This window comes from Anabrus simplex, chromosome 14 (assembly GCF_040414725.1).
Source record: "Anabrus simplex isolate iqAnaSimp1 chromosome 14, ASM4041472v1, whole genome shotgun sequence".
In the NCBI taxonomy this organism is placed as follows: domain Eukaryota; kingdom Metazoa; phylum Arthropoda; class Insecta; order Orthoptera; family Tettigoniidae; genus Anabrus; species Anabrus simplex.
In genome coordinates this window covers 59,063,954-59,081,876 of record NC_090278.1, presented here as the reverse complement: position 1 = coordinate 59,081,876, position 17,923 = coordinate 59,063,954, and the positions used below count along the sequence as shown (strand labels likewise).

General features: G+C 40.4%; 1 protein-coding gene across 1 annotated transcript in view; it reads right to left on the bottom strand.

Moving 5' to 3' along the window:
* Positions 1-17,923, bottom strand: part of pbl (epithelial cell transforming 2 pebble) — a 153,450-nt gene that overhangs the window by 25,853 nt on the left and 109,674 nt on the right. The window contains exons 10-13 of the mRNA XM_067158177.2: positions 13,938-14,126; positions 13,141-13,348; positions 5,003-5,163; positions 608-890 (exon numbers count right to left, since the gene is read on the bottom strand). Of these exons, the coding sequence (XP_067014278.2) occupies positions 608-890; positions 5,003-5,163; positions 13,141-13,348; positions 13,938-14,126 (841 nt within the window). The remainder of the gene's footprint in view (positions 1-607; positions 891-5,002; positions 5,164-13,140; positions 13,349-13,937; positions 14,127-17,923) is intronic.

Sequence of the window (17,923 nt, the reverse complement as noted above, 5' to 3'; positions counted from 1 at the left end):
CGTCCTCTGCAAACGTTGGGAGAAATGGCAGGTATGATAATGTGGTATAAAGGCTGAGAGAGATTAATCAGGGATTGTTACCATATTAGACTTTTCACTATAGTTATCAAGCATCGAGTCTTTGAGAATAAAGTTTATAGAAAAATATTTGGCCTATGGTTCGATCCTATCTCTCAAAGCTGGCAGAAAAGATCTTATTATGAGATTTACACCCTCCCGCAACAACACTACAATGGGTGTGATAGAATCCAATAGACTGCGCTGGGCTGGACATGTACTGAGGATGCAGGATAACAGAGCACCAGTAGATCTATACAAGGGATCTCTTAACAGGAAATGACCTTCAGGAAGACCCCGAAACACCTGGAAGGAGGAGATCAACACGGTATGCCAGACCCTCTAATTGATAACTGGGAAGAGCGGGCTCAGATTGAAAAAGATGGAAGAGGTTTGCAAGATCGGCAGGGAACTTCATACCCCTCAGAAGCCTACGGAGTGAGTGTGTGTGAGAGTTATCAAGCATCCAAACCCGATTTCAAATTCTGACTTCAATGGGGATGGAGCCACAATTTTTATATAAAACATAGTTGGTTCTGAGCACACTTACCATCAGTCTCATGGATGTCAAACACATGCCTGATGCTGGACAGGGGCATTAATCGAATGTGTTTGAAAGGTTTGCCGTTGCTCATCTTGACGGAGTGAAGGCTGCCAGTGGTGGTGTTGGGGCTCTTGAGGGAATTGAACACCTTCGACCGCTTCTTGCACACTTCGAGGATATCCGAGAAAAGGAACAGCACCAGGCTATCCCCACGTCCACTCAACCCATCACTCAGTTCCATCACATCGCAACGCACGATAAAGTTACGATGAGAAGACACCAGATGAGGCTGAAATAAAAAAATAACAGTCATACCAATCTTAGGAAAATTTTTACGAATAACCACAACAGCTTTCACATTCAGCACCAAGTTGTTAACCCAGATAACCATGAATTATTTTTTGTTTGGAATGAGGAATATTTCCACGAGAATCTATCAATGAGGTGGTAAATCAAGCAAAAGAAAAAGTTCTACCACATTCCTTACTTAGTATGCCCGAAACTGGGCATCCTTCCAGAAGGACGTTAGGGAAATTCACTATCTACTATCTCATTCACTCATTTTGAAATCAATGTAAGCCAATTCCACAACGTGAATTTATTTCTTAATTATATAATTAATTTATCTTCATATAATAATGTTATTGGCTTTTCGTCCCACTAACTACTTTTATGGTTTTTGGAGACGCCGGGGTGCCAGAATTTAGTCCCACAGGAGTCCGTTACGTGCCAGTAAATCTACCAACATGAGGCTGACACTTTCAAATACTATAGGACTGAATCAGGATCGAACCTGCTATATTGGGGTCAGAAGGCCAGTGACTCGAGCACCTGAGCCACTCCGCCCAAAAGGTTTTCTTAAAAAAATTATCTTCACAAATCAGATTCCAAGCATTACACCTTTGTGTGGAATGGTATAGAGCATGAAACATGCAAAGGAGAGTTATATTTGATACACACTGTAGTGCACTTCTTTGAGCAATGTTTGCAATGAAGCTGCCTTTTTTTTCTTCTTCTTCTTCTTCTTTTTTTTCCCTTTCTTTCTGGTTAGTGTAAGCATCAATTTAAAGATGTACCACGCAATGCTCCAATCCGTCAAAATGTGCATTCACTTTCTGTTTCTTAGATGGCCTCCCTTTGATAGAAATGCCAAGCATTTTGGTCCGCTAAATCCATCACGTGTGCTGACCCCCTGTTTTGTACGTAAGCAGAAAATATGTACTCAAGAGCGAGGTCAGGTACATTTTCTATCAATGAGGGAACATGTGAAATGCTAAGGGATACCTCAGAACGCAACAATGAACCTGGAAGGTGGACAAGTGGCTTCATCTGTGAATTCTCCAACAAAAGGGAATGTTATTACGTCAAGTCATTCAGTGTCAGGAACTTCATTCTCTTTGAACAAAACAAACTAAACCCCATGGTACAATAGGACCATGGCCTACCAAGCGACTGCTGCTCTGCCCAAAGGCCTGCAGATTATGAGGTGTCGTGTGGCCAGCACGACGAATTCTCTTGGCCATTATTCTTGGCATTCTAGACTGGCGCCACTCCTCAATTGCAATCACATAGCCTGAGTGGACCTCGAATCCAAGTAAAAATCCCTGACCTGGACGGGAATCGAATCCGGGGCCTCTGGGACACTACCCCTACACCATGAGGCCAGCTCATTCCCTTCAAGAATCCCTAATAGTTCAGAGTAAAGGCTTTCCTAAAACAAAAGTAACTGCATTTCCCCAGTGTCCTTCAGGAAGGATACGCAACTTTAGGCCCACAAAAAAATCATCTCATATTTACAACAACATATCTAGCATAGTATCAAAAATATGTCTTGAGTGATCTGCAAATATCTATATAAATAATAGTCAAATTTCTGCGATGACATCAGTCAATTCTTCAATTGCAAAAACACTACTTCACTGTGAGCGTTATTTCACTTCAGAAACACATTGCAATGTAATGAAGCTGATTGTCAACTGATGAGAGGTTACCAATAGTCCTGCAAACAAAGTAATTTGCACCAAAAACTGGTTGTGATCACCGCTAGGTGGTGTTGAAATCATACTACCCATTCATCCTTCTGGAAAGACATCAGGGTTATTTGGTTTAATAGAAGTTTTGCAAAGCTTGAAAGCTGTTGTCCAGTGGGGATTGCATTTCACAAAATGTGTGTTCTAATGTCAAGGCACTTGAATACGATCCATTTACCATGACAATATGCTGTTTACAATCTTCATTTATCAGCACAGCATCTTTGGTTAAGGAGTTACGTTACTCCCTGACTCAGAGGCGAAGATTATAGAAGCGTAGATCTTTTTGTATCCAGTGAGATGGCTGTAAAAGTTGTGTAGTGTGTGATGTTAATGAGGTAGGGAGAGGATAACACCCGGTGTCTGCATATACCCTACTCCTGATGAACAACACTGAAGGCTAAATATCTCTGACAAAAAATCACCAACAGCAACATATGGTCAAAATCCATATCAACACTCCGGAGAGGTTTGGAGTTGAAGGGGCTCTTGGCATGCAATCTAATGATTATCCAAAGCCGCTGATAGGGTAGACCATAGAGGATTATTGATGAAAATGAGGATTTCTGACTGAATGAGTGGCTAAATTTCTAGAAAATAGAACTCAGATAATTAGAGTAGGTAAAACATTATCTGATCTGTAATGGGGTCCTGCAAGACACTATCACTAGACCTCTGTGTTGTCATATATATCGCATGGCTTTAAGTGCCACGAATGTCTGAGGACATGTCTTAAGTCGCCTGGTGCAAGCCCTTCTAATTGACACTCATGGGCGACCTGCATGTCCGGGTGTGAAATGATAATAATTAGGTGAAGCATGGTGTTGGCACATAGCTTACGCCAGTCTTCATGTCGCCACTTGATGAACGAATCACCACCAACAGCGTCATAGCCCTCACTCCCTATGAACACTGCAGACAGGTTTGGAATTAAATTCAGGCTTCTGGTACGCAATCTAGTGATTAGAAATGATATGCCACCATTTCTCCTGCCCTGCTGGATAACATTCTGTTGGATTTTTCCCCCCCATTAACGGTACTTGAAGCATCTTAACTACAGAGTCAGAGCATATAGACTTAATGCTTTACAAATTACGGCAATCAGGCAGGTTATTATATGTATAAATGATATGAATGAAGAACGGCCAAGAAGATTTGGCGCGCTGATCGCACGTCACCTCGCAATCTGCAGGCCTTCGAGCTGAGCAGCAGTTGCTTGGTAGGCCAAGGCCCATCAAGTTTGGTTTGGTACAGGAAGACAACTAACAAGCATATGCAACTCTCAAGATTTGAATACAGTATCTGACCATATTAAGATATGTCAGGGAGGAGCAAGGTCCATTCCTGTCTGGAAGCCCAGTGACTACTGCCCTGACAGAAAAGCCGAAAACCTGCTCGGCGATACAATCATAAAAAATCTGTCAAAAATAAACATCTAACCCTGGACATAATGCAGATTTTTTATTTTTATTTTTTTAAAGTCTGAACAACTGACAAAACTTGTTCCATCTTCAAGTGGAGCTGTTGGAATGTGCTGTCTCCGTCCTACCATTGCGGCCACTCCGTTTTATGACTTCCGTGGTTTCCCAAAACAATACCAGGGATACTGTTTCTTGAAAAGATTGAGGATTTAGCGTTGATGGGACTGAAATTTCTGGCAGGCTGATATGCGAAATAAGTTTCTCCGGGGAAAGGATAAATATACAACTTTTATAACATGATATAATTAGGATGATAATGGAGCCACGTAATTCAAATGAATCAACAGGAAAACATTGTTTCTGGGAAAAGATACTCAAGGTTCCATTGTACTAAAAAGCCTTTTGCTGACCAATATTCTTGCTAGTTGCTTTATGTCCCACCGACACTGATAGGTCTTATGGCGACGATGGGACAGGGAAGGGCTAAGAGTGGGAAGGAAGCGACCGTGGCCTTAATTAATGTACAGCCCCAGCATTTGCTTGGTGTGAAAATGGGAAACCATGAAAAACCACGTGACCAATATTCTTCATTTCCTATATTATTACTATTTTTATTATAATTATTATTCTTACTGTATTATTATTAACAAATATTTTCTCAAAATGCACTTTCAACATATTAGGTCATGTTCAGTGCATATAGCACGTATCGAAGAGTTAAATACAGAGCAAAAATTGCCAATCGCAGAATAATGAGATTTGAACCCACAAACTCCCGATTTCATGGCACCCAACGTCATATTTGCTAGGTTGGAAAGGAACTAAGCCATAGGTCTGGCAATACTACCATCACAACTGTGGAGTGCGTGCAACGTTGTGGGCCAATTCAGTGAATACTTCATATTCATGACTTTTGGATGCAACTGATACTGCGCCAACACCTCACTCACCGGACAGTTATCGATGTCGTTGAAAATGTCAAACATGACTAGCTGGCCTTCAGTCTTGCGTTTATCTTCGTTGATGTGCGTCATTACCTCCCGTATCGCAGCCAGAGCTTGTTCCAGCGCAGTTTGGTCCGAGTTGCTCTTTGGTGTGTGCTTTAGGATGTCTGTGAACAAAATCACCAGAGAACACTTCAACAAAAAACAAAGCATAGGTAAACCACCATTAACCATAAACTTAGAATTAAAGGGTAAAGTTTCTATACAGAAACAAGCAGTTTTGTGAGCAAATTTATCATAAACCATCACCTGGATAATCAAATTAATTTACGGTTAAACGCTTTAGCCCTTTCACTGTCTTAGACTACCTTGCTTTCTACACAGTGTACTAAAAACTCAAGCACATAAACAAGAAATAGAGACATAGACAGAAAATTATTTTTTATTTTTTTTAAACTATAAGAGTCATTTAAAAAAAATTCATTCGAAGAAAGTTCCGTAAAATTGTCAGGAATATACATTACGGTAGTGTGAAGTTACGTTACCACCACCTGTTGCTGGTAAAACAATACTGAGAATATCACTGATGTCTTTATCACTACCGATATTTTCATCATCACTAGATCCACTTCAATTCTCACTTTCATTCCATAAGTAATTATCACGGTACAATTCTCTTTCAATATTATCATTTAGCAAAGAACACAAACCACTGCACGATGAGGAAGCCACAGTGAAAAACAGCAGCTAGAGTCATTCTTTTGTCTCTAGCTTGGCAATGCAAGGAGGATAAATATTTAGAGCAGTACTATTGCACTTTGTGATTCCAAAGGTATGCAACAGACGGTGTATGCATTCATTTTCGACTAAAATCAAAGCAATTAAGGCAAAGCTGCACAAGTCTGAGTACAAATTTGCGCTGACACCGTGCGAGAGTAATGGGGAGCCTGAGCCTGTACTTGGACAGACAGCGAAGGAGTTACTACAGGCCTGACGAACACAGCACCCATAGTATACTTTTTTAGTGCCCTGCAAATGCAGATTTAATAGTACCAACTTTAATGTTAGCTAAAAATTTAGGATTATTTTTGAACATACAAGTAATGGGTTTCACTACTTCAAGTAACAGAATTGTGAAACCCTCAGATATTGCACGACCAATTTAATCCAGTTACTCGATTAAGAGAATATCGGCATCTTGAAAGACAGATTTCCATTTAGAAAAGACTAGAAAAGTTTTTACTTTAACCAGAGACGTTTAGACAAGAGGACATTTTTTACCATATCAACACATGTTTTTTAATGTGTTAATAATCATTATCATTGTTCTTTTAACCCCTCAGCGCCGACCTCTATACGTGGTATAGACCCATACATGGTTTCACATTTACGGCTATAGCGCGAAGAGTTTTGGAGTTACTGATATGCAAATTGTTTTGTTTCCAAGAAGACATTTTCGGGTTTATCAGCGTTGTAAATAAGAATTGAAAAATCGTTATAATGTAGTTGTTTTTGTAAGGATAATTATTTGTCAAATAAGACTGAGCACTAATCTCTTGCTTTTTTAAAAGTCTGTTTGCTTCATTCTTTCCCACAGAATGAAATAAAGAAAAGATGATCTGAGAAGTTTGTCTTTTCGTGTGATGTTCTTTGCTCTATTTGTACATTGGGAGTGCGGTTTATTTATTATATTTGTCTTTATTTCTCAGCTTGTAATATTTTCGTAACTCTCCACGAGCGCTCTGTGTAGGCATCAGGTAGTGCTGCTTTCTGTCATACGATACGAGAACCAGTTGTTCATGGTATATATCTCGTTTGAAAGACGTTGTCTCGAACTTTTATCTGAAATATGTATCGAGTTGGTTTGTTTCGTCATAAATGTTATTCCCCTCATTCAGTTTCGTCCTGTTGCTTTTGGTCTCGCTGCAGCTTCACCAGTCCGTGTGACGCGCCGCGCTCAGCCGTGGTATGACTGACAGTAACGTGCTTGAAATATTGTATAATTCAGATGAAAGTTTAATCGGAAGTAGTAGTGACAGTATTACCAGCAGTTAATGAAATAGATGATGTAGCAGTGGTAAATGATGAGAGTGACGATGAGGAGGAAACAGTACTTGGAAATTTCGTGTAAGAGATTATAGATAATTATACAGGTCAAAGAGAAGTTTTCAACTGTGAATTCTAATTGCTAAATTCTCTAATAATACTCACACAGGCCACAGAGAAAAATATTGAGCAATTACCTTATCGGGTTCAGCTGGTGAAAGGTTTGTTTACAAAATACGCTCCGGAGGGAGGGGAACGAAATATTCAAGGCCGGCGTGCATCAGATAATACAGTTCCAAGGTTGCAGGAAAGACATTTTATCAGGAAATTAGCACCCAAGAGTTGGAAATCCAAACCTCAGAGACATTGTATCCTGTGTTCAAAACACGGCGGAAAGAAGACGTCAGTGTACTGCTGCCAGGAGTGTGACTTGAGTCCCTGTCTCAAAGAGTGCTTAGAACTCTATCACACGGAACTAAATTACTAAGGAAATGTGAAAGAATTATGTAATTATCTGCATGTACATAGTTCTGTCATAAGGAATTCCAAATTTCGTGAAAATCGGGCTACTCTTATACTTGTAGTAACTCTTTAAGTGAATCGATGTATTTCAGTCGCGCGTAGTTGAAATCTCATCCGACCGCGGGGTAGGAAGCTATTTAAATGGCTGCGACGCTGAGGGGTTAATTCCACCATTAATTGAAACATGTTTTCTGTACGGTCTGTACAGTTTGCAGACGTTTCAAATACATTGCAGTATTCTTTGTCAAGGCGACTGAAATACCCCTAGCCGATCCAAGGCAGTCAGTCTCCCAGGCAGCAACAACACTACGAGAGTGGTTTCTGACCTTGGCCTTATATATCCTACTCTTTCTGACTGACGTAAGCCCCTGGCTGTCTCGTGAGAATTCTGGAAAGTATGTGCCACAGCCACGTAGTGGACTTGCCCGCACTGCTGTGTAAGAGGTTCGTCCCGAGTGTTTATGTTGAGGCCTGTATCTCTTAATCTATGTAGGCATCCAAGAATTGTTGATTTTACAGCGAAACCTCGATTCTCCGTTTTTCGAGGGACCATGAAAAAAAAACGTACAACACGGGAAAACGGAAAATCCGGGAATGAATGAAAACCATCAACAATTTGGCTAAACATCACAAAAATTAAATATGTATAATTATAATCTCACAAAAACTCCTAAACCAAACCAAACTACAGCCCCAGTGGGACTTTGCCTGCCAAGCGACCGCTGCTCAGCCCGAAGGCCTGCAGATTACGAGGTGCGCATGGTCAGTGTGACGAATCCTCTCGGCAAATATTCCTGGCTCTGTAGATCGGGGTCGCCATCTCACCATTAGATAGCTCCACAATTAAAGGTATTCACGTAGGCTGAGTGGACCTGGAACCAGACTTATATCCAGGTAAAACTGCCTGACCTGGTCGCAATCGAACCCGGGCCCTCTGGATGAGAGGCGGGCATGTTATACCGCGAAACCGCATTAATTACCGGTACGCGAGTTCAAAATCTCGGTACTTTATATTCAATTTTACAGGGGAATCTTCGTCAGTTTCCCGTGAAAACTTCTTTCAGTTCAGCAACTTTGATTAGGCTAGTCAAACTTCGAAAAATCTAATAACGCCAAGCCAAGCGACAATCGACCACAAGTAGTTTTTAATTCTCTCATCTAATAAAATAAAGCTTATTAGATACAAAAGCACCCAAAATGATGGCGAAATCCGTTCATTTCTTAATCTTTCATTGTAATTTGGTCTCCGGTATACCTATCGTAGTCAGTTTCTGAAAATTTCGTACCGCGCAAATTAGGCCTACATCGACTTTTAAAGGTTATGTTGAACTCGAAAACATGGTTTCGAATGTAAGTATCGATTCTTAAAAGTTCTCGAATGCATTATATTCAATTCTGCGCGTCACAAATCCAATCAAATTGGAAAGATAAAAGAAATGTAATAACTTCAGAAATTACGGTTATTCGTGACCTTGAGGTCATCTGGAAAGCACGCTCGCTGCACATGTCAGTACGAGTTTGAAATGATACCAACCATTTAAAATATAACGTGCGCAAATAAAACGACTGCAGTTTTTGGTATTTTAACACGAAAACATAACATGCCCAGTTTTACATCAGGACCTAAACAGTAATAGGCAATCCCAAGACCTCCCATGGCTTTCTTTTTTTTTTTTTTTAATGTAGGGTGCAACATCTGTTTTGGTCTCGCTAACATATCATGTACGATAATATCAAAAGGTACTGAATTTGTGTTAAGAAGGAGCAGTTTCGATTCCTGTCTGAAAGCCCAGTTACTCTGCAGTGCCCTGAGCAGTGCCGAAAACCTCTTCGGCAGTATGGTCGAAAAAATGTAAAAATATAAACATTAACCCTGGACATAATATGGACGTTTTATAAGTGCGAAAATATGACGAAACTCGTTCCGTCTTCAAGCAGAACTGTCGAAATGAGCCGTGTCTCCTTGCAATTGTTGTAGGCACCCTCTGCTTTATGATTTTCCGAGATTCTCTAAACAATACCACCCGAATGCGATGCTAAGATGGTCTCTTATGCAAGTTCACCGCCGATCGCTTTTGTAGTACCGGTACAGTACTTGCTTTAATTATCGCAGTGAATATGCCATAGCCGTCCTTTCGTGAGATACAGTTTATTAAAAAACGATTGATCGAGGATTTAGCATTGATGGAACTGGAATTTCTGGGCGGTTGATCCGGGAAAACGTTTCTTCGAGGAACGGATAATGCGGGACTTTTACAACGTGATTTAATTACGATGCTCGCGGGACCACGTAATTTGAACGCATATTCCAGGAAAACGTATTTTCCGGGAACGGATAATCGAGGTTCCACTGTATATCCTCCTTCTAAATTCATATTGTTTGGGTGTTCCTTGATTTCGATAGTCTGACAGATTTTCCTTTCCAGATTCTAAGAGATAACTGCTAGGATCTTGGCCTTGTCCAATGATATTCCATGTCTTGTTTCGAAGGAATGCTTGGTTATAGCTGAAAAATCTGTGTTTTCATTCTTGGTGTGACAGATGTGTTCTTTTAGCGTTTCTCAGTGTTTTGTTTGTTTGTATACAGTCAAAACTGCTTAAGACATCCCTCTCTAGCGCATTTCCCTACTTATTACACCATTATTTCAAAGTCCCAGGTTGTGTCCTATTAATACATGCTAAAGAAACCTGGACGGCACACTTAAGTCACTTTTTAGTACATTCGTAACTCCCACAATAAGAAATTTAAAATACTGTTCCTGGCCTCGTTGTGCGCAGGACAGGCCAAGGTAAGGATCTGGTAGAGAACTTAATTTCATGACCGTAGAGCGCTATTGTGTGTCGGCCTACAGCTGCAGGGGGCGTCAGTCCCAAGCCGGTCTTATTCTCTTTGTGTCCAACGTGTTGGTGCTTAATTTTACGTTCATGAGGCCTCTTTTAGATAGCGCGGGTTCGACCTGCTTCCGCGCTTAGCCACCGGCCTGTTTAGGCCTAAACTAAGAATTGATTGTTCAAACAAAATCTTTCAGATGACGCAGGGGGCGGAGAGTAACAGCGCACGGGAGAAAATCTTTGAGCGGGCAGTCCAGGGTGAGTCGCAGTCCCACGCCCACAGTTACGTGTTACTGGACATTAGTTTTTATGCATGAAATCATACACAACGGATCAACCGTGCTCGTGACATCAGTACGGAACCCGACAGCGTACCTACTGTATAAGAAAGTAGAAATTGATTTAGACGATAAACAAAAGTGTGACATACAGTATTTATTTCTCATTTTAAATTTAAAAGTTATTTGTGTCTCTTTTTCTTTTCCTGTGGGATGTACAGTGGTTGTTATGGAACCTCAAACAGACATTGAGAACTTAATAACTTTAATGCTGGAAATACCAGTGGTCTTGTGTTTGGGAAAGCGTGATATCATTTACACCCGTTATTGAGAGAGTATCCTCAAAATTGTACCCATCTTATTCTCTAACGAAATGTGAAGGATGCGTAAATTAATGTTGCATTTTTCTTAGGTGTAAACGAAGACTATGATGGTCCATATTTATTACCCACCATGAAAAAGAGTGTTGAAAATGATTCGCTGAAAAGCGCGGAGAGTTTTGCACTGCTCAACTCGTTGTGTGCATAAAAGTCAGTGGAAGCAGGTGCATCGGCACATACACATGGGCGTGTTTTACTCCCGCGCCATCTGAAAGGCTGAGTGACTTATGTATGTAAATTAGGCCTACTGTACTTACGAGTGTAACAACATATGTAAATTAGGCAAGTTGGTGCTTACTTTTACATTCGTAAATGACTTCTGTAACATTGTTACATAAATTAGGCTTACTATACTAACGCAGTTTTGAAGAAGAAAGCTAGACAGTTAACAGATGGCGAAAAATTTAAGTTTATTGAGAAAGTGGATGCTAAACCACACACGTGCAAATCGCTCAGATGTTGGACTTTCCCATGACAACTTAATTGACAACATAATTGTAAGTAACGTGTATAGTTAGCGTTTCCAAGAACGTTTTACCTTGAAGTTTTACTATGTTGGTGCTCTTAAAATATTATTAGTTCTTTCTTTATTTCATAATTATAATTATAAACACTTGTTTCTTTGGTTTTATCATAAGTTAATTATTTTTACATTCAAACCTAACTTAAATTTAACAGCAAAATTGTTTTTAATATTTTTAGCACGTTCCCTCTTTATGACGGTTTTTTTTTTTGGTCCCCACAGAAACGTCCTAACCAGTTTTGGCTGTATATATGTAACATTTTATCTTTCTACTGAAGATGGCTTTTAGACAAGCCGAAACATATCTAGACATTGTCCCATCTAACACAGGTGGACATTTTTTTGTACTGAAAAGGAGGACAACATAAAGACTTTTCTATTTGTTCTTTTTGTTAAGTGTGCATAAGAGTCAGTGGAAGCAGGTACATCGGCACATACACATGGGCGTGTTTTACTCCCGCGCCATCTGAAAGGCTGAGTGACTTATGTATGTAAATTAGGCCTACTGTACTTACGAGTGTAACAATGTATGTAAATTTGTTGTTGCCAATTAATTTCAGTATAATCTTCATATAATGTTTTGATCTCCCCAAACTGATACGATTTAAAAATTACAAAATAAATCATAATTATTGATTCTTCACTCCAGCAGGAATACAAACAATATTTTTCCATAAATTTCTATTATGCCACCACTCCTCTCCCAGTGACTTCTCCCATTTTGGGCTCCTCCTGACCAGGTCATTTTCTATATGCTTCACCCAGCCATCTCCAGGTCAGCCTTGTAAGCCTAGGCTTTCTTATCGATTCCATTCTCACGTGGCCGAACAATTTCAGACGTGATACTTCTACAATATTAAAACACAAACTGTCATAGCCCTAGTTGGAGGCAGATGGATTTGTTTCTAATTTTGCCACAGAACTTCATTTCTGTTGGTTGCAGTCGATTGTTATCCCTACTCGTCAGGGTTGCAGCTTTAGTCCACAGACCAAGTTCGATAGCAATTACACCTTATCGAACATAAATCTCCAAAAACAAGATGATTCATTACTTATCGTGTGGCTTTTAATGCCAACAGTGTCCAAGGACATGTTCGGGTCGCCTGGTGCAACTCTTTCTATTTGATACGCATGGGCGACCTGCACATCTAAATGTGGGATGACGACGATGACGATGATGATGTAGGCAGATGGCAAAACCCAGTATCAGCATGTAGCCTATGCCTGTCAAATAACACCAAGGGCTCTGCCCAAATCTTTACATCACCATCCAACAGATGAATCACCATCAACAGCGTTGTATGCCTTCACTTCCATATGAGCACTGCGGAGAGGTTTGGAATTTAATCCAGGCTTTTGGGACGCAATCTGGTGATTAGACATTGGATACCACCACCTCTCCTACCCTGCCGGCCAACATTCTGATGGTGAAATCTTTTTCGACCAACAGGACTCGAACCAGCTAACCATGGTGTCAGACCATTATAGACTTGACGCTGCCACCAGGCAGGCTCAACCTACAATAGTTAATGTAAAATACTGATTATTTTAATATCAACTCACCATTCAGTAGAAGACTAATGCTAGGTAGCCTCTGCACAGGTCGGATGAGCAGCTCCTGCAAGGTCTGACGCCCACACTCGCTCCTTGTCTGACCGATCTTGAGGAAGGCATGGAAACGAGGCTTGGACTGGTCGCAATTGACCAGCATCTCCCGAGTGTTTTCAAAGAAGTTCACAAAAGGAGGATATGCTTTCATGAGATCTGGTGCCTAGAAATATAATAGGACCTAGTATTAGTAGACTTTCATAGTAGAAGAAAAGGGTGTAATAAGAAATATAACACATAGTATCAACAAATACTGTACATCCTTGAACAAAAAGCAGTTTGACAGTGCTTTGCAAAAGATATGAGAAATCAATCAATCTTCCGATCAACTGATTGGTTGGATTTTTGTGATTTTGATGTTTTTTCAACAGTCTTTACTTTATAAGTCTGAGAGGAGGAATCTGGTAATTCTGGGTGTGATTTTTGCTGGGTTATTTCTAGTTTCTTGCATAAATGATGCCTATTTTCCTTCACGACATCACAGTCGTACTCAGGGTATGGGAAGATATGATTAAAACCTAATGACTACCTTTCCGAAGACAGTGAGACTAGGAAGGGAGCAGGCAGCAGCGGAGAACAGGAAAGTGAACGAGAGAGTGACGCTGGCACTGTCCTCACTTCACTTGGGCTACATACGGCTCACGATGGGAGTATCACCGCGCACTGGCTGGCCTGTGCTATAGGTATAGCCATGTAAATCACGCTGTTCCCTAGTATTGTTCCACCTATATCAATAACTGTAATGTACTCACATATTTGAGTATTATTTTGCCAATGCTACAGTCCTCCTTCCAGTGTGTGGCCATCCACTTGAGCTCTTCCAACATATGGCAATGGACCTCATAGATGGGAGGCAGGTTACCGAAGATGATCTTCAGCTCTGTATTGTTGAGCAGTGGACTGTTGGTCTCGGCCATCTCTTCCAAGGGAACCTTGAACAACTGAAATCATCAAAATGAACATTTTCAATGTATTCTGTAATAAAGATAAGTATTCTAGAGAATTCAAATAAAGAGGGTGGTGCACAAAATGATCAATTTCTTCATATATTTTAACAGCTATATGAACGATCATATTCTATGTCTCACCAACAGTTACAGCAATCCTATGATGATGATGATGATGATGATGATGATGGTTGTTTAAAGGAGCCCAACATCTAGGTCATCAGCCCCTAATGCTATGAAATGAGACTAATTGTAATGACAAATTAAAAGTACAAAATCCTCCACTGGCCAGAATTCAAAATGGGAGGACAAAGAATGAATGGATGGATATAAATTTAAAACAGTCAATGGATCTGACCCGCAATGCCTCACTTTCACAGAAACTGAGGTAAAACAATAGCATTACTGACCAGGGGACTGCTTCTATAGCACAATATTGTATCGATGATGCTTGTAGTCTAAAGGGGTCCAAAATCCAAGTCATCGGCCCCTCATAATGGTAGGAAAGTTGCGGTACTAATCAAAAGTAACGTAGACTCGTGGTATTCCACAAATTATGGTACTACAAACAGGTAATGAAATTCGCACATTTAACACAGACCTGTGGTATTTTGCACATTGTGGCGCCATTTACAGGCAACGCAAACCTATGGTGTTCAACACATAAGTATACTAATCACAGGGACTCGTACTATACTGTGGTGTTCCTCATATAGTGGGTACTAATCATAGGTAAGCCAGAACTATGGTGTTGCTCAAATAGTGCTACTAATCACAAACCTATATTGTACCTAACATAGTCCTACTACGCGCAAGTAAATGTGACCCATGGTGTTCCCCGTGTGGTAGTACTAATTACAAGTAGGGGGAAGGATAGTGGTAGAGTTACTTTACCGCAGCGGAAACCTACTCTACTCTACTGCCTACTAACTACTCTACTCTACTTGCTACTATCCCGGTCGTTTACACGATGCTAGTAGCTCTACTATCCACTCTACTCGCCTCGCTACTCTACCCGTGTAAACCAGCCCTTACTATTCAAGCCTGTAATGAAATTATGGAAAATGTGCTGTAGCGCAGTCAGTAAAATCGACGTTCATTTAACAAAAGTTAACAGTCAAAATGGTGGTAATATTGAGCATGGGCAGCATTTAACAAATTTTCCATAATGTAATATTTAATATCATCATACCGCTTCAGACAATTCTCTTTCTACTCCAAATCGTTGGTCTCCATGCATGGAGACCAAAAATAGTACCAATCTACAGAGAATTGTGAGAATGTCCAGATACACTGCAAAGAAGGATAATTGCCACATTATTAATGATATTCTGATGTGTAGGTTGGAACCAACAGTATGATGCTGTTAGAAATTACGCATACATAACAAGGTTTGCAGACAGTGTCGCTAGGCTGTAATCTTTGCCACTGACTTAGTAACGCAAGAATACAATATGTGTATTTGAAGCTTCTGAATGATATCCTAAAAACAAAATGGGAGATCATTTCCCACAGATTACCAAAATGGGTAACTTGATTTTCCAATTGTCTAGGTATCATGTGTAACACTGAATTCATTTGACTGTACTGCTAAAGAAAACACGCCCTTTACCTGTTGTAAAGTAACGAGATCTCTAGAATTTATTCAGAGAGAATCTGGAACTTGAGTTATATTTATTTTAACTATTTAGCACAGTTATTGCCAACTCAGAGCGAAAACCCTTCAGAGCCAGTCTGCTCAGCACTTTAGAGAAGTGGATCGAGCTCACTGAACAATAGAGGGGAAGTTGTCATCCATACAGAAGCTCATAAATGCTCCACATTATTCTCACACCATCCCACATTCAAGCCTAGTTGGTACATAAGCTTTCATTCACCATGGATAATAGTTCAGCACAGCATAGGCCATCGATATCAACGAAGTTCAAATCGTCATAGGACGAAAAGTATTTAATCTTACAACAAAAGAATTTAGCCTGAAGCAAGTAAAGGACCTAACTAATGACTAATCATTTTAAAATGCCAGTATACCTGACAGAAGCTGTAGATGAGAACCTGCCACATAGATGTTACATACAAGAGTGGGAGAGTGGAGAGGAAATAAACTGGTCACTGCATACCAATTTCACTGAGGATATCTGTTCAATGATCCTTTGACAAAAGTTAACGTCCAGGAAGGAGAAATTACATTATAAAGGAAAAATATGGCACTTTAAACTAATACCGAATTAGCAGAAGATGAGTTGCCCGTGAGAGTGGTGATGACAGCTGTGATGTCTGCCAAGATTACGGCCGATAAGTCGGGAAAACAGAACTTCGTGCGTTACTCAGTCTTAGCTAAACAGCTGCCAAAACGGCACATTTACAGAATTGTGCTAAAAAAAAGCTATGGCTAATAAAAACCTAAATATTCCATTCCAAACAAGTGTCCGTTCACAATTCATACATGCGTACAGAATCAGTTAGTTATGTCAATTTCAAGAAACATTCAATGATGATCAAGCTTGAAGTCATATTGAGACTCATGAATTAGCTATTTAAAAATTTTTTTTTAAAAAAGTTCAGGAAGACGAGCAATGTTTGAGATAAGCGAAAACAGAAAACAGCATGGTCCTGTGTATAGGAAGGTAGAATACATCCACAGTATCCCAAGTCTATCACAAAAGGTGACTCTCAACTAGGGACCGTGGGTAGGCGACCATGTCGCCCTTAGTTGAAACGTGTATCGTTTCCACTTATGTCAGCCTCTTTATTTTCAATAATAATCAATTTGGTTACCAGAGAACTTCCTTGAGAGGATGAAATGCAATCCAGATTTTAAGAGGAACAGAATACATCTCAAAGTGGACACAGGCATCAAGACCATGGCTTATGTCTATTTGCTAATTCCTTTTTTTGGTTTGTACATAAGTTTTTCCACAACCCGCCTGGTGGCCATGATCGTTGAGGCGCTGAAGCTTAAGCGGTCTGACACTGTGGTAAACCGGTTCGAGTCCCATTGGTTGAAACAAATTTCACTTTCAGAATGTTGGCTGGCAGGGTAGGGGAGGTGGTGGTAAATAATTTCTAATGACTTGATTGCGTGGCAAAAGCCTGGATTAAAATCCAAACCTCTCTGCAGTGCTCATATGGAATGAGAGTATATGACGCTGTTGATGGCAATTCGTCCGTCGGATGGAGACGTTAAGCCTTGAACAGACCCCTTGGTGCTATTCTTCGACAGCAGTAGGCTATGTGCCGGCACTGGGTATCACCCTCTCCCTACTATCATATATCACGTCATTCATTTCATCTCATTAACTCCTCTGATGAGATTGATGTCAGGAAGGGCATCCGATCACAAAAATCCCCCACGACAGATTCAGATTCAGATTCATCTCACCTCACGCCCGACCCCATAGAGAAACGGGACAAGGGTTGGTCAAACACAACGATGATAATAATAATAGTAACAACAGGGTGTGGCCTCCAAAAACGCCTGGTTTTGAGTTGACACCATTTAGGCCACCTGCACATCTATGAGGATGCACCGTACCTATGATGAATTCTAATGATGATAACGGTACACACACCCAGCTATCGTAATTAACCAATGAAGAATCGAACCCGGGACCCCCTGGGTCAAAGGCCAGCACTCTAACCATTTAGCCATGGAACCAGACTTTATTTTCATTCTGACACCAACTGTATTAGGTTTACGAGGTCCACGGAGTTTTTGATTTTCACATTCTTTGAGGTTGTTCCCTTTCTTTCCCCGATACCTTCATTCTTTCCTGTAAAGAGTTAATGGG